This window comes from Akanthomyces muscarius, chromosome 2 (assembly GCF_028009165.1).
Source record: "Akanthomyces muscarius strain Ve6 chromosome 2, whole genome shotgun sequence".
NCBI lineage: Eukaryota > Fungi > Ascomycota > Sordariomycetes > Hypocreales > Cordycipitaceae > Akanthomyces > Akanthomyces muscarius.
The window spans coordinates 1,181,366-1,201,234 of NC_079242.1; the positions used below are offsets into that span (position 1 = coordinate 1,181,366).

A 19,869-nucleotide genomic window follows, 5' to 3' on the forward strand; every position below is an offset into this window, starting at 1 on the left:
GGTAATTTTCTATCAGGGACAGGCGCTCGCGCTAGCTTGCTGCCGTCGCAGCGCTATCACGTGACCTCAACCTCGCCACTGCATCGTTTGACAATGTTCAGCATGTAGCAAGAGGATTTAATATGGCTCAAACTGTTTAATCTTAGTATCTGGTTCTTTCTGACAACCCAGAAAAGTTGCATTCTCAATAAAAGAGAGATGAGCTGTGATGCAACTTCAGGCCCATCGCTGGATTTGTCTACGCTTCTTAGCAATGCGATTTTAGGTGACCTGCTCACAACAAGACTTGTTCATAAAAAGCATAAAGGGCAATAAGAATGTATGCAGAACCCTGTAACACAGCAGAGAAATAGATTTAATACATTGGAGGACTGAAACGAGGGTATGATTGCGCGATGCGCGAGTGAACCAACGAATATAGGGTAGGCCAGAAAGCTCGACAGCAACCAATCATAGCGATGAAAATTGCCTTATGTAATGCACTAATTCTAGCAGCTGGGCCAAAAGATTGTCGCGACCAGCAGCTCTGACATCTCAATCACCCAAACTCCAACCGCCTGCAGACTTGTCAAGATGGCGCACCTCAGTATGGCGCATGAATACAGACCAATTGATCCCAGCTAATGAATACACATCAGACGTCAAGCCGGATCCGGCCTACCTGAAGCTGCAGGGTGCGCTACGATTCCCTTCCCCGAACCACGAATTGGCCAAGCCATGCTAACCTGCAGGGGATAGCGATGCAAAAGAGTCGCGTGCAGTACTTCCGCTGGACTCCAAGGAATGCCCGTATCACATTCATGTATGTGGCGGTGATTCCCACCATCATGGGCTACATTGCCTACAACACAGACGTGAGCAGGAAACTGACCCGAACCAATACCATATCTAACGGACCATCTTTAGGGTCTCTGGGATCTACGAGCGAAGAGAAAGGGCGATACCGCATACGAGAAATAAATGGAGAGTCAAGCGCTGTGGTTTAGGGCGGAGAACCGTGTATATATATCGTTCGTTTATGCGCAATAAAATCAATTGCCGACCATTTTCGATTCTCCTTCGACACATGCAGTGTCCGAACGACCGGGTATTTATTCATATGCCTCGATAGCAAATACCGAGATTTTGCTATTTACAATAGCCCAAGTAGCAACTGGGTCACCACCGACCTCTGCCACGACCTCTACCTCTCCCGCGGCTGGGCGGTTGCCGCTGATTATCCACCCACCAATCGCCGCGCGAAGTTCGGGGAGGCTCATTCTCGTCCCATTTTCGAGAATTCTGGCTATAATTGTTTCGGCGGTTGCCAAAAGCAGCTGGCTGAACGGGCACTGCTCGTCTTGGAGTCTGCTGTGATTTTATGGCATCGTAGGCAGGCGCAACAGACCCGTCATCCAAGGGTGGCAGTAACGCGCATGAAATGTAGTCCCCAGCCGCAAAATGTGCGTCCTGTAGTGTCCATGTACTGCCAAAGCCTCTATTCTCATTCGGATGCTCGTCATCCTCAGCGCCTGGACCGCCAGCACCTAGCACGCTACTGCCAAGATCCTTGACGGCGAACTTGGCTCTTCCACCGCCCACGGAGCTGACACTTTTCAGATCAGGAGATACATGCTGGAAGACCACTCTTGTGCCTATGGCTGGTGAAGGAAGCGGATTCGGCCGAGCATCCGCTAGCTCATAAATCAATTCTTGAAGAGTGCATGATGCCCAGGTGTAAATGTTGATGGACGAGAGCAGTGCTGGATCAACAAAGCTTTCTGGGCTAAATCGGACTTGTCAGTTGCCTCTAAGCTCAAACTCGCTTGGAAGAGCAATGGTGCTGGACGTACTGGATCAGTGAGCCGGAGTTGTAGAAGAGGCGAACTAGAAAGGGCGGCTCAGGCCGAGTTTCACCCACGTCCGACATTTGCGGAGATTATAGAAATGGGAAATTCGAGAAACGCGCTATGAGCATAAAGATTCAAGTTATTTAGGCGATGGCTGTTACGTATTTGGCTTCGAAAAAGGACGGAAAGTGACAGCCTCACTTTTCGTCGCTGTGGTATTACCCGGCAAATAGCCGTAATCGATAGCTTTTGGATCGCGACTTCGAACTTTCAACAACGACAAATTTCCACCTCTTTCGACATTGCGCATAATAAATTCGACCCCGGACGATACAAAAAGTACATAGAGAACCGACAGAGTAATAATTGAGGCGAAACCACCCCGGCGCAAACAACACGACTCTAGGCAACCATGGACTTTGCAGCCTTGATGGGCAAGGAGCTGTCCAAGAGCAAGAAGCCCGCGAGCGACGACAGCGACAATAAGAAGAAGTTCCTCAAACGATCCGAAGTCGAAGCGGAGCGTCGAAAGGCCTACCAGGCTGAGCAGGCTGCTGTGGAAAAGGAGCGCGAAACCAAAGCCGCCGCGAAGCGCAAGCTCGAGGAAGACACAGCTGCCGAGAAGGAAGCGCGCGACGAGAAGCGACGGAAGCTGGCAGAAGAATCGCGGCGGAGGCGCGAGGATCAAGAGTGGGAAGAAGAGCAGGCAAAGCGCCGGCGGTTAGGCCTGCCGGAGCAGGAGAAACCGAGCCAAAATGACGAGGGCAACGGCGTGGCAGCCGCCGACGACGTGCCGGACGAAGAGCTGTTTGCGAAGCTGCGCGAGCTGGGGCACCCGGCAGTGCTGTTTGGCGAGACCCATGCCGGGAGACTGCGGCGCTACAAAAAGGCTAGCACCGTGCTGACGGACGGACCGATCCCGACAACGCTGAAGCTGGTGGACGAGAAGGACATGAAGGTCGACACGGTGCCCGGCGGGAAGGAGGAGCGCGAGTGGCTATACAGACAGCTCGCGAGCTACTTCACCATGGTGCTCAGCACATATCAGCGCACCATGGAGCAGGAGAGACGCGAGACCAGCGCGAGCAAGATTGCCTACAATGCGATGCTACAAACCATTGAAAACATGAAGCCGGTGAGTAGCTATACCGCCACCAACCCAGCGGCCCCATCCCATGCCTCTCTTCGAAAACCGCCTGCTAACCATGTTGGTGCCTATAGCTTTTTCGAAAATTTGAAACTGGCGACCTCGACGACTCGCTCCTGGAGCCCATTGTCGAGATCGTCAAGGCCCTGCAGGAGCGCCGCTACGTTGACGCCAACAACGGCTACCTCCGCCTGAGCATCGGCAAGGCGGCGTGGCCCATTGGCGTGACCATGGTGGGCATCCACGAGCGAAGCGCGCGCGAGAAGCTTCACGACGGCGAAAAGGGCCACGTCATGGGAGACGAGGTGACGCGCAAGTTCTTGCAGAGCATCAAGCGCTGCCTAACGTTTGCGCAGGTCCGCTGGCCGCCGGAGGACTTGCGGCAGCTGATGGGATAGACGAAAAAAAAGACTCAAAAGACTCAGGACAAAAACTTGCTGTACAATGGAGCTTGATATATACCACACACCAGGAATGAAAGATATACCCTTGCGCCTGGCATACTTCAATGAATTGAAACGAGAGTACAAAATCCGACGAGATCACATTCGACATGCCCTTTATAAAAATTTATTTATGGCACTGATTCGTATACATGAGCACAGACTATCTGCATGCATTGATACGCTAAAACTCCGAAGAAGACAATGCGCCACGTCTGGGAATTTGTATAGAGCTATTTCCACCGCATCACCGAGCGGCCAATGCTCGCAGCTTTCTCCCCCGCGCTTTCACGAAATCTGCTTGGAACGGAATGGCACCCCTATGCCACTTCAATGTCGCCGCCCCCATTCTCCCTGCTTTCCATCATAGCGGGCTGCCTCGGTTCCTCATACCATTGCCCCGGAGGTCCAGTGGTATCCGTCCTGCCGGGCACCACCTCGAGCCCGGCAGAAATGATGCTTACACGTCGCAGGTGCTCGGTGGCCTCGCTTTCGTATTTCTTCGCCGTGTCCAGTGTTCTCTTCTGCATATCTGCGCGAGGGTCTTGCTGAACAGCGACAAGTAACTAGGGGGGAGAATCAGAATGTTGTCAATATGATTGAAGCGTACGGTTGCGCCTACCTGATTTCTGGCATCAATGCGTGCATTCAAGAAGTCGTTGCGAATCATGTCCATGAGCTCATCCTGCAGGGACTGCCCCGGCAGTCCAAACGCAGCCTCAAGGCTCTCCAACGTAATACGCGAAAATGGAACGAAATACTGCACGATGCACTTTGTGCGGATACGCGTGTAGAGCTCCCTGACGTGCTTCTGCAAGTATACATCCAAAAGATAGTCTGAGCGGTATGACTCCAAAATAGAGAGACAATTGGAGTAACGGCCACTGACAAACAAGCTCACCGCCTTACGGATGTGTGGCTCGTGCTCCAAGAAAGTTCGAAATGACTGGTTGTCTAGTACGCGACGCTGAAGCTCTGCTCTGTCCATAGTGGCGAGCGCCGTTAGGCCGCCATAGACAGCAATGTCGTTCGGACTAGCGACATGACTGTATTGGGCCGGAGGCACGGCGAAATCGATGAGTAGCAGGTTTCTTGCCGACTCTAGGTAGTTGCCCAAACTCAGATGAGCAATACCAGACATGACGCGGACGAAGGTCTGCAGCGATTGCTCCTCGTCTGCTGATTGTACGCCGGTGATTTTGCCAGTGTTGGTGAGAACCATGTTCCAGTCTCGACGATAAAGTGACACATTGGCGAGATGCATACCACAATCAATGATATGTTTTGTGCTGCTAACGTCTTGGCGTATGCGGCTGTAAGCGTCGCTGGCATCGTTGAGTTTGCCTATGGCCTCGAAATGACGACCGAGATCTTCGTTGCCCATCTGTACCACCACGTTAGCCCCTGGCTGCCTGCACGACGCAAGCTGCGCATATGTCGCAAGATTACCCTTATGCTTTCTTTGATGAGATTATTTTTGTAGCCCTTGAGTTCTGACTCGAGACGCTGTGTTTCGGCTTTATTGGACTTTTCGGTGGCATCGATCCAGGCTTCGTCTCGCGTGGCTTCGGGCTCCTCGGGAGCCAGCTTTCGGATGCAGTCCCATGCCTGTTTGTACTGTGATACATCTCTGCCGCTCTTTGCCTCCGTGATGGCGGCTTTTAGTGCATCGAGCCGCAGAGGCACGCAGCTCTTGCCTATTAACAGAAGACGATCGAGCCGAGTTCGTCCTGGTGTTGAAAGTTAGTCATTTCTCGCAGCTATGTGACGCGTGCAGGTTGGGCGACAAACCGGTATAATTTTGAATATAAAGATCGAGATCAAACTTGGGCAGCTCTGTAAAGAAGATGGCGTTAGCGAAAGGCGAAGACGAGATGATGGGACACCTGGGGAGAGCTTGCCTGTGACGAGAAGCTCTTCGACGGAGGCAGCCTGCGCGGACGCATCTGTAGAGGCGCCTGAAGATGCCATCAAAGAATTCAAGCGATTTGATGATCGGTGATTGTCGGTATGTGATGCCGAAAGGGCGTGCTAGCTCTGCTGGGGTCAACAGCGATGGATGAGGTTGGTTGGAGCTTCATGTCCATGGCGGGGTGTGCTGTTGCCTGGTGGAGCAGCAAAGCTGTGGAGGGGCAGCCGCCCAGCAGCCTCGATGCAGTGATTAGTGACACTAACTCGGCCGGCCACAACCAAAAACCAATAGACACAATTTTGGTGACGCACTGCTATAAATTAGTTCAACAAACGGAATTATGGGTATCTTTCTGAACAGTATATGCTCATTGCGATTGGTTCTTTGGTGTGAGAATGTCTAACTTCATCTGGCACGTATACTGAGTAGCACACGAATCAGGTAATCGACTGCGTGCTGATACCAAAATTGCAGATCGAGTCATCTGACTTGGCCATCTTTTGCGGTTTCTGGTGGTATCCCCCATTTCTCACCCACGCGATTCTGTTTGCGCGATTACATTCGGGCTGCGCCTGAGACTGCTTGGAGTATCAACATGCGAGTTGCAACATGGACGTCTGAGTTAGTGGGATTGAACTGTGCTAGTGTCTAGATGCTTACCTGGTCGATTTACTCATCAATTGAGTCACGCTAACTCTGGGCCTCAGTTGTTTGGCAGACTATCTGGTTCCGTAGCTCCATGCCTTGTCTTGGGCTCCGCGGGCCGAATCTAGAATTAACTCACTCGGCATCTGCGCGTTGCCATCAGCCTTTGCTAGCAGGCGGTCGTGATTATTGGCCGTTCTCCACTAAGCAACTAAATTGGCGATGGCCGCTCCTTCAACCCACCACTCAAGTAGATCCATTGTCTAAGCTAGTACAGCAGGAAGCAACCTCGACTCCTTCGAAACCTTGGCAAAGTCGGCAATTGCCCAAATGTGCCATTAAAGCGGCCATTTAGTACCAGTTTCTGTCCAATATCAGACCTGCATGAATCCTGAATGATAGAGGAATCCACATCCACAGCTTATTGAGCTTATAGAAAGTCGGAAGCTAACGATGCTAGTGATGGAAATTAATTATCCTGAATCTGGTGCCTGGAGCAACGGCTGAGCCCTAGACTCTTATTCCGCGGTCATAACTTTAAAGCATACTCTGTCTCTAGCATTCTTCGTCCAAGCTTGGTCTTCATGAGAGTGATGGTCCCGTCAAGAAGCTCGGTTGAGTTCCTTTTGCAACCCATATTTCCACCAATTGGGCAAGGAGCCCGCCTTAAAGTCGCCGCACCCCGTAATAAGCTTACGCGGGAAGGGAATCGGCCAATGCCAAAAGCGCGTGCCTGAGTCGCCCAAATCATCGATGGACAGGGTCTAGACTCAGAAAGTAGCCAAAGACATTGTTACATCCAACCGTGCCTGGCCTAAAGTTGCCTGACACAGGGCGGCGATTTCTTTTGATGCAGCGATTGGTGCGGTCGGTAGGTCGGGGAGATGGTGAGATTTTGGTTCCTGGACGCTAATCTCACCCTAGGCTGGATGTCGCCGAGTTTGGGGAGCCAACGTTGCGATGCTATAACCAAACAGGATCAAAGGATGAGGAATCGGGCAAACCGGAGAGAATTCGAATACAGCAATGTCTTACGAAGACAAAAGTATATAAGAGACTCTTGAGAACACTCAGAAATATCACCTTCTCTTTCTAAATAGACAGCCTCACTTACACCACAAACATCTTCTGTACCTTCCCAAACACATACACAACATACAATTCAAAATGCTTTACACTGGTATTGCCGCCCTTGCCCTCGCAGCCACTGCTGCTGCTGCCCCCAGCACCGAGATTGAGAAGCGTGCTTCCGGCAGCAACCAGAACATCTCCATCTTCCGCTACGGCGATGCCACCCAGTGCCACCACATCCTCCGCGACTCCGGTGCTTGCGGCATCAGCACCTACTTCAAGAATGTCAACCAGGGCGCTTCCTTTGTCGCCATGCCCGCCGACGTCTTTGACCGCTATGGCGCTGCCCAGCACAACAAGCTCTGCGGCAAGACCATCACCATCAAGCACAACGGCGTCACCAAGACCGCCATTGTCGCCGACCGCAACCTCAGCAACGACCACTCCATCGACACTTGCCTTGACATCTGGAAGGCGTTTGGTGGCCACGACAACGACGGTAGCCTCATCCGTGGTGCCAGCTGGACCATCAACGGTGCTTAAGCGCATTGCCGGCGAGCATTGTGCGATATGTATATAATTTTTTTTTCTGTATAGGGCTTTTCACAACCTGAGTACATAAATAAAGAAAGTAGAAGTCACATGCGATGCTCAGTTCTCCAAAGTGACGCTGCTTAGTGACCCAAGGACTCTGTTGGTGGCGTGTAAGTGGCGAGGAGCGTGGATCAGAAGTCCAGTTGGAAACGAAGTGCGCACCCAGAGCTCATTACTTCAAAAGAAACAAAAAGCAGGTAAGATATGAGGTACAGATAACGGACTAGTTAGTGATTATTACACAGTCACCCTAAAAGCAGAAGCAAAAAAAGTGCGATTGCTGAAATGCCACCAATCGAACTTGCATCTGCGCTAGAGTGTAGGTCTTGTGTTTTCTCTTTCGCTTAAAATCAAAGAATTTTAGTACTATCCCTCTGCGATTAAAGCGAGTAAAGCGATAGACTAGAATAGTCGTGCTGAAATACAAAAAAAGTAAAAACGAAACGTACAACACCCGGAGTTCGCTGGTCGTCACCGACCCAGCTACTATTCAGGCGCTCGAGTGGTTATCGCTCGGAGATCAGACGGGATCCAGATTTTGTCACTCGGCTATGGCCGTACATATTGACTGGTCGTTCTATCAGTGAATATAGAAGAACACGGCCTGCCAGGTAGACACGTGGATGGCTGCTGAACACGTCCACCACCTTGACAGAGATTGGCGTTGCATGGAACGGATCACTGCATGCGAGAACTGCGACAAAAGTCTGCTTTCGTTGGAGACAAGCTATATAAATTCCGCGAGTCCGTGTGGTCCATCTCTTGATTTGAGTATCCCTTGATATCATCGATCAAGCTGAGACGCGAACCGGCGTGTGAGCACTTCATCAGACGCAATATATTGAGAGCCATAACTCAGCTTCGTTACGCGCAGAAGAAGCAGAACTAGCTGAAAAAGTTTATGATAAAATCCTACTTGACTTTAGGCCTTGTTCCGCCTGGAGATCACTCTGGAGTGTCCGTAGTATCCGTTGCACGAGGCATTGGTCTGATCTTGGAAAGACGCACCGGGATGTCGGCAATGCCGCAGTAAAGCCGTGCAATCCCCGAAGTGAGTTCAAAATGAAACATAAAACCTTTTCTGTTCACAACAAATTTACAACTGGAGTTGATCTGACGCGCTTCTATGTGACCACCCATGCACCGTTCTGTGGTGTTGGCTGATGTTTTGGCGAAGAAATGATTCTTGTAATGACTTTTGTAATTAATTTTGACCTACAGAAAAACATGCATGGACCTAAGACTGTCCCAATGACAGATAGAAGTGATATTTTGCAAAAGGATGAAAGCCGTCGGACTGAATAGTTTCGCAACGACTTGGCTGTCCGTAATGCAAGGTCGTTTGGAGCTGCGGACTTTGGCGTGGCCCTGGCAAGTGACTGTTCAGCACCCATCAATGGGACCATTGCGGAGTATTCTAAATCGTTTACTGTATCAGGTATATTGGTTTATGTCACCGGCCTTCATTCCTATTTGCCAATGGACTTGGCCGTGGGGACGGGAACGGCGCATCGTGGTAAGAGCCTTCGGAAATAGGCAGTCGGTGATACGCCAGCCCTTTCATAAGCTACAATGCCCTAGAAGAGACTTTTTCCTTTGATATCAATGACGTGGGGGGGAAAACGCTGCACATCGGCCGTCGTTGGAGTGTTGCGCCGTCCGGGCCATGGGGCCGAAACGTGTACTGGCCGGGGGCAACACACCAACATGACGCCACATTATGTTGAGTGGCATTAGATTGACAAGGCTAGTCAGAACGGCAAATTTATTATGCTGCGTTGATGTCCAACTATGCTAGACCGATGGTCGTGCAAGACACTGTCGATGGTATAAGTGACGATGTTACATCAACTCTACCCGCATGATGCCTCGGCGCCAGGTGCGATCCATGGCGCAATATCTCGTGTCTCATGCTTCATTTGCAAGGGCAAGCACCTGTTTTCCCCTGCAATCCATGTAGGGGTTTTGAAGGGCGGAAGAAGAAGCCGAGGCCTTGAAAGAGAAAGTGAATAAGATTATTCTTAGTCAACAATGGATATGCCTTATCGTTTGTACTGCAGAACGCATTACGGCAGGTGCATTAGCACACCTTGGCAAAGGAGAAAAGAAGGCTTTGAACTAGCCCGGCTCTCGCAGGGATCCCCAACGATTCGGTACGATGTGGACCCTGTTTTCATGCCTAATGGCTGTCCGCTGATATGTTGGATACGAAACGTGGACTATAAGTATTAAAATTTAGGCGTGGGCAGCTGAGCATGGACTTGCTTTAGTGGCGTCGCGCTGCAGGTCGAAGCTTGAAAATGGTTGTTATCGTCAGCAGCCAAAGAAGTCTAAACGGCTCCTGCCGTTACAAGTGCTGGGTATGGGCGCGCCGAGACGGCCAAAGTGGCACTATTAGTCGAAAATTACTATGATTATGGGCTTCAATTTTTGCTAGTGTCTTTTTTTCTTTGGGGGCGGCCAGCCTTGTTGGCGATGGATTAACCGCAAAGTTGTCACAAATTTCGGAAAGATAGAAATTACTGCCGGGCGGAATTACCCTCATTCGGAAAGGACGAGATTGTAGTCAGCGATAGAGACTTGATTGCAGTGGCAGTTCGCCAAGATGCGCGTACGTCAGTGTGTGGGCGGGATCTGGAAAAGTGTCACAGTCGCCGATTCGGACAGCCAAGGGTCAATCGGTCCCGAGAGAAAGGTAAACTGGCACTGCGACATGGCTGGATCAACACAAAACATGATTCGCAGATCGGCAGACGCTGGGCTGGAGGCAACGACGTAGGCATTGGCAGAGCAATGCAAAGGGCCGAGCGTCAAAGGCGCACTCGCCCGCCAAAAAGCTTATACCACCTGAGGTGGTGGGTGGGTGGAATAGCGACGAGCGATTCCGTGAACAAATCGACAGCGAACCCTGACTCGCTGGCAAGTTCCGAAGTCGCTGATGCGCCGCGCAAGCGAGATGGGTCGACCACAGCGCACACTGGAGAAGCAAATGGCATTGCGACAAATGCTACCATTATGCAGAGGGCCGCGAAGACGGCGATGCAGTACAATGCGTTGATCTGACGTCCGCTTCGAGGGGAAAAAGTCGGCTACTTGTGCGACTATGCTGCGCTCATAATGACCATTAGCTGCGCCGGCCCGCTACCGACTCGGCCAGTTGATGTTCTGGTGGCGCGGAACTGTCGTCGCAGTGGATTCTTCTCGCACGTTGGCACACGCACATGTAGACAGGGACTGTGTGGGCTTCCGGGAAGTGGGCATCCTAGCCAGGAGAGACTTTGGGGTTAGAAGCGACGATGATGACAGTCGAAAGGAAGAGGAAGGGAGGGCAGAAAAAAAAAGAGTGACGCAAGCCTCTCCGTCTGTTAGCGGTTCTCGTTTTGGCGGCATCCCCGCTGTGGCACACTGCCTCCGGTCTGTCAGGCCCGATTTGAGAAGCAAGCCCGGCGGTGGGTGGTTTCGCGTTGCCCTCCCTTTTATTTCAGGTGGCCTGGCTTGTTGTTTTCGCTCATTCGCAGGCGGGCGGCGCGCGTTGTGTGTCTCTCTTTCTCTCTCGGATCACGGCAACACGGCACCTTGGCAAAGAGGTGCTAGCGATAGAAGAGCAGGAGAATCGGCACCTGTGGGCCGAATTGGAGTGCGTCGTCTCCCAATGGGATTCCTAGCCCCAACCCATTCCACGAGAAATGTGCGGGCTTGCATTTCTTTTTGGTCGTGGATTGTGGCGGAGCACGATGGGCTGCGACGCCATGTATTCTTAGGGAACGGCTGCTAAATTAGTTGCCAGAGACAGAAGTCAAGTTTCAGGGTTCTAGATGCTGAAGTGGGCAAGGAAGAAGAGGCAAAAGTGCGCTGCTGTATGTCAAGTATGACATCAATTGATTGAGTAACGCTGGCATTTGAAGATGATGCAGCGATAAAGGACCAGCTGACCGATTTGACCGGGCCGCAGCATCGGAAGTTTTCTCGTCCTTGTATCAGTACGATGATCTGTGCTTCTGAGCCTCTTTCGCCCCGTCAGTAGTGAACAAGGAAGCGTGTCTCTGTTGGGCAAGAGCAGAGAGATCGACACGGCCCTGGCCATGGGCTGAAGAGGAATGAGGCTAACTTATATTGTTAAAATTAGTGTTGCTGCATTCGAATCAACTCAGTACGCCGCCGACGAGCTCTGACATGGTTGTCCCGGATGATGCAACTCTACTCTCGGGAAAACGAGGCGTTCGTGAAGTGTGAGGTGCGGGCCGTTGCCATTAGGGTGTTGCCCGTGGCTGTTCCAACTGGTTGGTGTTGAGTGCTCACTGACCACATACTCTGCTTCTGAGACGTATATACCCCGACACCCTCTTACGTGTGCGAGTACTCCGTACAGTGTTCTGAATTGTGCCGCTGGGGGCAACCGCTTACCTTGCATTGACGTAGTCCACCCAGCCGGCAAGCTCGAAGCGATCGAGACACAGGATGCGAACAAGACAAAAGCGAAGAGCGAGACGTGGACTAACTAGCACCAGTTTCGACGACCCCACAGCTGAGCCGCCCGAACCGTCTTCTTCGTTGTGGGAGGATTTAGCGCACACTCAATCAACACAAGTCCCTCTGCTTCTCGCTCTGGGGCCCCCCCCATCCCCTCCTTCCCCTCTGCGACTCTGCGAAGTACAAGCATGCAGCTGGCTAGCGTGGCAGCAGATGCGACATACGCCCAGTTTTGCTAGTGAGCGCAGAGAAGGGAATATCGAAGGCGAACAGCCCGCTAGCCCGCTGGGTAAATGCAACGGTGGCAGCTGGCAGAGAGCGGTGGTGGATCGCGGGCATACGTAGACAGGCGGGACGTGCTCTCGATGCCAACGAGTCGTCGTCACGCGTCTCAGATGTCGATATGAAAATGGCGAGGAATCGAGCGAGGCTTGGAGGGTTCATCATTACAGGACATCCCCCCTGCCATGCTCCCGCGTAGCTGCGGCCGTGGATAGATTGTGGCGGACAGTCTTACGAACAGGCTCTCAGCTGGCCTGGCCCGGACACCGCAAGTGCTGTCACTGCCATCATTTGTATTCCGTGCTATAATTATCAGCTGGGAAATCAAGCACTGATTAGACGGAGGGAGGGGGGGCAGCAAATGAGAAGGCCGGATAAAATAAACTCGGCCGTTATGCTCGCCGCGTGCCCCTCCCTCACCCCTGGGACCAAGCCGCAGCGTCAGCCAGCTTCAGCCACCAAGTTTGCAGGGGTGATTTGCCCGTAAGCGAATACCGTACGAGTACCAGCAAGAAGGGTGCAGAAAGGAGGCTGACCGAGGTACTGTCGTTGTACAAGCCAGCAAGTCAACGGAAGAAGCCACCGCCAAAGCGACCGACTCAGTAGGCTGGTGACCGATGAGCCGGACCGGGAAGCAGAAGAGGTGATGGAGAGAATGATGTATGAAATGGATGCTTGCGCCGGTGTAGAGGCCGTTTTGAAATGACAACAAAACTACTGGTCCTGATAGTGACTGGTGATGCATTGGGAGGCGGACATTCATAATGGGCCGGCCGGTATAAGGGACCCCTAGAACGAGACAAGGTGTGCGGGCAACAATTGCGCGGGGGGTTGAGGTGACGGAGCCTGGCCCGTCAAGTCGGCCAGCTCGGCTGTCCACCTTTCTAAAAATGTACTTTGTCGATTCCGACTGATGCTGAATATCCCGAATTAATTACAAAATTGAGGCAAGTTTCAACGGGCCATGTCCTGGCGGCCGACCTGTGGACACTGTGAATACCTACAGTACCTGACCGAGCCTGGGGCCCTGCCTGCCTGCAGCGAAGACCGGCCCAGCTGGGTGCAGCGCCGCCGCCAGTCGCAACCCACATCGCGCACTGCAAGTCTGTGGAGGCGCCCCGGCGATAGCCTTGCCTCCGACGCCCGGGGACGTGACCCTTCCTTTCATCGTCTCTCGCTTTGCTCTATTTTCCTTAATTGGGGCCTATCCGTAGGTAGCTAGGTATATAACTAGGTACCTAGAGTGGGCAGTTCGGGTTTTGAGGCTGCTCTGTGCTGTGCTGGCCACGCACTGTCATTGTTGCTAGGTACCTGTAGGTATATACGTAGGTATATATGTAGGTATATATGTAGGCATATATGTAGATATCTTACCTGCACCTGCGCCCCATGCCTACTGATAACTTTACTCTGTATTTTGCCCTCGTCCGGGCGCATCGTTTTGACGCAACGTCCTCTAATAATGCAACAGCGTATCGGCCGCTTCTGAGGGTGGCGCGTTGCACAACTCATGTACCGGGGCAACTGTCAATTAGCGGCCTGCTCAGTGGCTGCAGCCACTACAACTGCCCGCTGGCCACCCACTGTGTCAGCGCCCCAAGCCTGCTGTAGCCACTAAAAAGGCGCAAACTGACGACGCTAAAAGTGAACTTCACCCGCCGAGCAGAGCCCCCCAGGCCAGGGCCCCTTCTCGCCTCGCCTTTTCGCTTTCTTCCCCCCAAATATCCAGAAGCCCGGCTGCTAGTCTGGGCAAGGTAGTCCAAGTTCAGTGAGACAAAAAGTCTCACTCGACTTTCGCTCCTCCACCGATCTCTCAACCACAGCCTCCTCTTTCCGTCCGGTACCCCCCAGGCCTCGTCGCTGCACCTCTTTGCGATCCGCTGCGCCTTTTCTCACCAGTCGCATCATCCTCGACTCTCCTCGACTCTGCCTTCTATCTGATGGCAAATTGCGCCCGTCCGACTCTGGGGTAATTGGGAGAGGCGACGCTGCCCATTTGGCTTCGTCTGTTCCCCGGCACCAACTGCCACCCACCATCCGGCCAGCCAACGACTCCGACCGAGACGAAATTCGCCGTCCAGTTGCCGCCCTATTGTCTACATCTTTTACCTCTGTGCTTTAATTTTTCATCGCCGATTTTTGAGTACCCAGCGACTCTACCTGTCTATCCGCTCGCCGACGCCTTCAAACGTTTTTGCGCCAAGCCATCCCCCTCTCTCGTGCTCGCCATCAGGATTTATGTCGACCACGACGCTCGTCTAAAATCGCCGAGTAGGAGACGGACGGTTGGAGATTGCCGCTTAGACATTGCATCCGTGCTTCGTCGGGGTCCTCCAAAACATCGTTATCCTGCTCCCCCAATCTCAGCTTTCGTCACCCGCGATTAACTTGGCCGTGGCACCTGCGCCACTTCCCAACCCAACATGTCTGACGACGAGGCCGCCACGCTGTCCGTCACGGACTGGACCATCCACGACGCCCCTTCACCTACCGACAGCATCAAGTCTGATATCGAGCTCGATGACCGTCCCGCCGTCGGTGATGTTCCGTCTCAACCCATACAGAAGCGCCGTCGAGTCACCCGAGCCTGCGACGAATGTCGTCGAAAAAAGATCAAGTGTGACGGCAAGCAGCCCTGTACACACTGCTCTGTCTACAGTTATGGTGAGTCGTATCTTGCGCCGAATGCGCTTGCGCCGGTCCTCGTGCGCTAGAATCTCTGCTAACGTGTTTTGATGATGTTCAGACTGCACATATGACAAGCCTTCCAATCGACGGCGCAACCCAGCGCCACAATACATCGAGGCTCTAGAAGGTCGTTTACACCGCGCCGAGACGTTGCTGCGCAAGTTTATGCCCGATATTGACCTGGCCGACTCCAACATGGACCCCAGTGTTCAAGCGGAATTTCTACATCGGGAACAATCTCGAATACAAGCCGCCGGCAAAATGCAAAGCAGCACTCCCATACCACAACCCTCGACTCCCGACCCGCAGCTGGTTTCCATGGTTGACTCTCTCGGCCAGCTCGATATTGATGAGCGCGGTGATTGGGATTTCCACGGCAACTCGTCCGGTGTCGTCTTTCTCAAAAAGATGAAGGAGCACTTTCGCGGTCTGCTTGGCACCACGACTGCGAGCCCCTTTCTCCCGCGTCCCGACCAGCTTTCTGCCGTCCTCAATCCCGATTCTGCATCACTACACGCCAATTCTCCTCTTTCCACCATGTCGACGTATCCCGAGTTACCTCCGAAGGACGTGGCTCGAAGATTATGCTTCTACTCGCTCACCTGCGCCACCTGCCTCACCCGCATCGTCCACGTTCCCACATTCAACAGCCAGTTTGAGCGGATATACGAAATTCCACTCGAAAATCTCGGCCCCGAAGACACACAATTTCTCGGCCTCTTGTTCGCCATTCTCGCCCTTGGCTGCATGTACCATAGTTTCGACTCCTCAGCCGCCGAAGGTACTGGGTACAAGGCGGCCATGGAAGAAGGGTATGCCAACTTCTACACCCTGATACTCAGGTTTTGCTGACGTCTTTTCAGGACCAAATATTTCAAAACAGCTCGAGCGCTCATCAAAGACATTGGTGATTGTCGCACGCTAACCTCTATACAAGCACTCCTCTTCATGACACTCTTTCTCCAATCTACCTCAAACCTCAGCTCCTGCTACGCAATCCTTGGCATCGCCATGAGATCATGCCTCCGCATGGGTCTGCACCGCCACCTACAACATGCGCGACTGAATCCAATAGAAGAGCAACTACGCAAGCGAATATTTTACGTCGTCCGACAAATGGACATATATGTTTCGACAATGTTGGGTCTTCCTCTTATGCTCAGCGCCGACGATATCGATCAACCTTTTCCGATGGAAGTAGACGATGACTACGTGACGAATCAAGGCGTCATGCGCCCACCGCCTGGATCATCCTCATTCTTCGAAGCTTTCAATGCGCACACGAGACTGATGGATGTTCTAGCCAAGATCTCTAAGCTCATCTATCCGATCAAGATGCAGGGAAGCGTGAAGATTGAAATGGGAGGAGCAGGTAATCCCGTCAGCTATACGCGTATCAAGGAAATTGAAGGCGAACTGCAACGATGGTTTGAACGCCTACCTGAAGCGTGGCGACCGAGCCCAGAAGGACCCATCGAGGTCGTCAGAGTTCGGCATCTACTTCGCTTTGCCTACGCTCATGTGCAACTTCTTCTATATCGCCCCTTTCTACACTACATGTCACCACGCCTCTGCCAAGGCATCAAAGTCGACGACTTGTCTTATGCTTGCGCCGCTGCAGCCATTAGCGTCTCCCGCAACGTCATCCACATCGGCCAGGAAATCCGAAAGCAGCGTGTTTTGAGTGGCCCTTATTGGTTCATGCTCTACACCGAATACTTTGCCGTCTTATCGCTCATCTTCTTTGTATTGGAGAACCCTGGAAAGCCAGCAAGCGCCGAAGTGCTTGCAGACGCTCGCGCTGGTCGACAGCTGATTGCTGACCTGGCAGACAAGAGCATGGTCGCAGACATGCTGACGACGTCTCTGAATGTAAGTGAAGCCAGGCAATGCACGCTGATCAAGTACTTTACTAACTGCGACACAGGCTGTCTTTGAGCAGCTCCCCGAAGCTCTGGAACAAGCCCGTGGCCGGGCAATTGCTTCAGCAAAGCGGTCCATCAGCAAACCCAGCGGTATGGTTGCTGGGCACCCCGGAGTGTCCCACGTCATGTCGCCGCAACGATCCGAGGACCTCATGCGAACCCACAGCGGGCACATGTCGACCAGCGCCTTCTCCATGGACAGCATGGCACCATCTGAGCAAAGCTTTGTTGAGAATGGCTTTGGTGGCGGTATGCACGATATGCTGTCGCTTGACATGTCTTCCCGAGCCACACCTGACTCTGAGAGCACAGCAGCAAGTTCGAGCCGCTTAGCATTTATGCCGCATTCCGTCGCCACTCAGAACGCACACAACCCAGTCAACAAGCTTGATGCGCTCATGTTCCCATCGGACGACCCGTTTGCGTATCCTAACCAACCCATGATGGAGCTAGGTTTCCAGCCTTCCAAGGACGGCACATCAGTCACTATGGCCCAGGATCCCAATTTCTTCTTCCCTGGAACGCTGGAAGAGATGGGCAATTCATTCGTCAGCCAGCCACCCCCTTACATGACGCCACAAAGCGGCCGTCAAAGTATGGGAAGCATGAACATGGGCAACATGTACGACACCAACGGCATGATGGCCATGCAACATCCTGGAGCAGCGCAGGCTTTGGCGCAGGCGCAGGCGAGACAAGCACAGGTCAGGGCCCAAGCACAGGCGCAGGCGCAGGCGCAAGCTCGACAGCAGCAGGCAGCACAGCGTGCTCAGCAACAACAGCAGCAGCAACAGCAGAGCCAACAGCAACAACAACAACAACAACAACAACAACAACAACAACAACAACAACAACAACAACAGGGCCAGCAGCAGCAGCAGCAGCAGACGCAGCAGACGCAGCAGCAGCAACAACAACGATCTCGCGGCTTTGGCTTCTTCCACAGACGGACACGCCAACCCCAAGAGCAGCAGCAAGCCCAGCAGATCGACCAAATGTTCACCGAGCACGGCATGCAGCCGGACTTCGGCAGCTTTTTCGGTTCCGGCAGAGGAGGCTTTCAAGGAATGTAAGGGCTCTCGGCATGATACCCCCCATGTTTATTTTTATTGTTGGATTTTGGAATTTCTTTGTCAGGAGTCCAAACACGGAGTTCTTGTGGCGGATATTGATTATGATATCCCTTTCCTGATGCAACACGCATACCAGAAACTTTCGTTATTTACACTTGGTTGATGTTGCGATATTCATTCTTCGGGATGGAAAGAAGACGAAAGTAAAGTGCAAGCTGTTTTTATCTCATTTTACTTTTAAGTCATTTTCTGGGTTTTATTTCTTTTACACTTGTTTGATATATATATTTTGGGAGCATATGGCACGGAAAGCGATATATGGGCCACGAAAGCACAGGTTTTTCTTATACAGTCCCAGTTTTGCAGGGACACTGGTAGAGACAAGGTGGATGTGGTTGTATGTACATGGCGAAAGTCGGGCAGGAGTAAATGGTACCTGGATGGTTTCTGGTACTAGGTATATACGTTTATACAATTGTTACAAGATTTTTCCATGAATTCTGAAGTTGATCTCGTGATGTGTTTAGGATAAGAAAGGTGAGCACAAAAGGTATTCGGCGGTGGGATGTCAGCGACATTGGCTGGGACAATTGATGGGTATTTACTTTTCTTCGCACACCTGAGCAGGTAGGATTTCAAAACTCGTATCTGCACCTGCACCTGTAGCCTTGGTTTTCATGCCGTGACGGGGTAACAGGGGTGGCTGTCTTGGAGCTAGTTGGTGGCTGCATGAATGCGGTCAGTATGTTGTAAGCCCACTACCACACACACACAATCGACCGATTTCCGAGCCGAGCGATCGAAAGAAAAAGGAGGCGGCACTACCGCGGAGAAAAATAGCCAAGAGATGAATCGTGAGCAGTGCTTGATTGAGCAGTGATTAGGGAGTTCCTTTGATGCAAGTGGGTTGGAGGGCTGATGGCGCACCGCTACAGGCCATCGGCTCCAAAAAGCCGAAACGCAGCCTGAAGTTACACTTTTCCAAACAAGAGTACCATACATGCCGTGTTGCCGACTCCTTGAGCACAGACACTGGCTGAAATACGCGCTCACGGGACAGAGAGATGTTGGTGTGTGGTCATATTAATCTGGTCATATTAATCTAGTCTAGAACTAATGTGACACAGGACAGCGCCGCCGGCATCTCGTAAGAAGGGGGTATGCTGTGTCGCCACAGGATTTCTCCATGCAGCTAGAATAAAACATGGTATGCGGCGTAGTGTACAGTACACGGGAACGCTTCAAGGCTGGCTGTGCGAACGCGGGGCGAAAGGTCTTAGACGATCATGGCAGCGACACCGAGGGCCATGGCGGCGACACCGGCACCGGCCTGGACGGCGTTGGTAGGAGCGGCGGCCTTGCTGGAGGAGCTGCTGCTCGACTTGGCGGAGGAGCTAGAGGAGCTGGCAGAGCTGGCGCTGGACTTGGCGGCGCTGGAGCTGGAGGAGCTCATCGAGCTGGCGCTGGACTTGGCGGAGCTGGAGCTGGACGAGGCGATGCTGGAGCTGGAGCTGGAGCCACTGTGACAGAAGAAGGAACACGGTTAGGACAAGGTGATTGTGGAAGAATGAGATGCCTCAAGCAGTGTGCTGAGGCACGGCCAACACGTACGTGACGCTCTGGGCGGCAACGCCAGTGGCGGCGACGGCGAGGAGGACAGCGGAGAACTTCATGTTGAGAGTTTGGGAGGGTGGTTGACGAGAAGTCTGGTATTAAGGTTGTATGTGAGAGAAGAAGAGAATGATGAGGCTGGAATGGGATCAAAAGAGGAAGAGAGTGCGTGCGGTCCG

The 19,869-nt window shown here is 52.5% G+C and overlaps 7 protein-coding genes across 7 annotated transcripts; 5 read left to right on the forward strand and 2 right to left on the reverse strand.

Annotated features, from left to right (window-relative positions):
• Positions 1-573: 573 nt before the first annotated feature.
• On the forward strand, positions 574-960 carry LMH87_003488 (uncharacterized protein; the record flags this gene model as incomplete). Its single annotated transcript, XM_056193652.1, has 4 exons — positions 574-586; positions 639-674; positions 739-854; positions 907-960. 4 exons carry the CDS (start codon positions 574-576, stop codon positions 958-960), a joined length of 219 nt encoding a protein of 72 aa, XP_056048283.1.
• A 198-nt stretch (positions 961-1,158) lies between these two features.
• LMH87_003489 (uncharacterized protein) lies at positions 1,159-1,909 on the reverse strand (the record flags this gene model as incomplete). Its single annotated transcript, XM_056193664.1, has 2 exons — positions 1,159-1,765; positions 1,833-1,909. 2 exons carry the CDS (start codon positions 1,907-1,909, stop codon positions 1,159-1,161), a joined length of 684 nt encoding a protein of 227 aa, XP_056048284.1.
• A 332-nt stretch (positions 1,910-2,241) lies between these two features.
• On the forward strand, positions 2,242-3,374 carry LMH87_003490 (uncharacterized protein; the record flags this gene model as incomplete). Its single annotated transcript, XM_056193676.1, has 2 exons — positions 2,242-2,964; positions 3,051-3,374. The coding sequence occupies 2 exons, from the start codon at positions 2,242-2,244 to the stop codon at positions 3,372-3,374; spliced, it is 1,047 nt and encodes a 348-aa protein (XP_056048285.1).
• A 365-nt stretch (positions 3,375-3,739) lies between these two features.
• On the reverse strand, positions 3,740-5,390 carry LMH87_003491 (uncharacterized protein; the record flags this gene model as incomplete). The annotated part of the gene is made up of 7 exons (XM_056193687.1): positions 3,740-3,985; positions 4,042-4,230; positions 4,309-4,595; positions 4,686-4,803; positions 4,869-5,149; positions 5,211-5,255; positions 5,321-5,390. 7 exons carry the CDS (start codon positions 5,388-5,390, stop codon positions 3,740-3,742), a joined length of 1,236 nt encoding a protein of 411 aa, XP_056048286.1.
• Positions 5,391-7,143: 1,753 nt separating this feature from the next.
• On the forward strand, positions 7,144-7,590 carry LMH87_003492 (uncharacterized protein; the record flags this gene model as incomplete). The annotated part of the gene is made up of 1 exon (XM_056193698.1): positions 7,144-7,590. One exon carries the CDS (start codon positions 7,144-7,146, stop codon positions 7,588-7,590), a length of 447 nt encoding a protein of 148 aa, XP_056048287.1.
• A 5,197-nt stretch (positions 7,591-12,787) lies between these two features.
• Positions 12,788-13,099, forward strand: LMH87_003493 (uncharacterized protein; the record flags this gene model as incomplete). Its single annotated transcript, XM_056193709.1, has 2 exons — positions 12,788-12,876; positions 12,952-13,099. 2 exons carry the CDS (start codon positions 12,788-12,790, stop codon positions 13,097-13,099), a joined length of 237 nt encoding a protein of 78 aa, XP_056048288.1.
• Positions 13,100-14,816: 1,717 nt separating this feature from the next.
• On the forward strand, positions 14,817-18,079 carry LMH87_003494 (uncharacterized protein; the record flags this gene model as incomplete). Its single annotated transcript, XM_056193721.1, has 6 exons — positions 14,817-15,057; positions 15,140-15,893; positions 15,945-16,953; positions 17,009-17,255; positions 17,319-17,628; positions 17,953-18,079. The coding sequence occupies 6 exons, from the start codon at positions 14,817-14,819 to the stop codon at positions 18,077-18,079; spliced, it is 2,688 nt and encodes an 895-aa protein (XP_056048289.1).
• Positions 18,080-19,869: the final 1,790 nt, after the last annotated feature.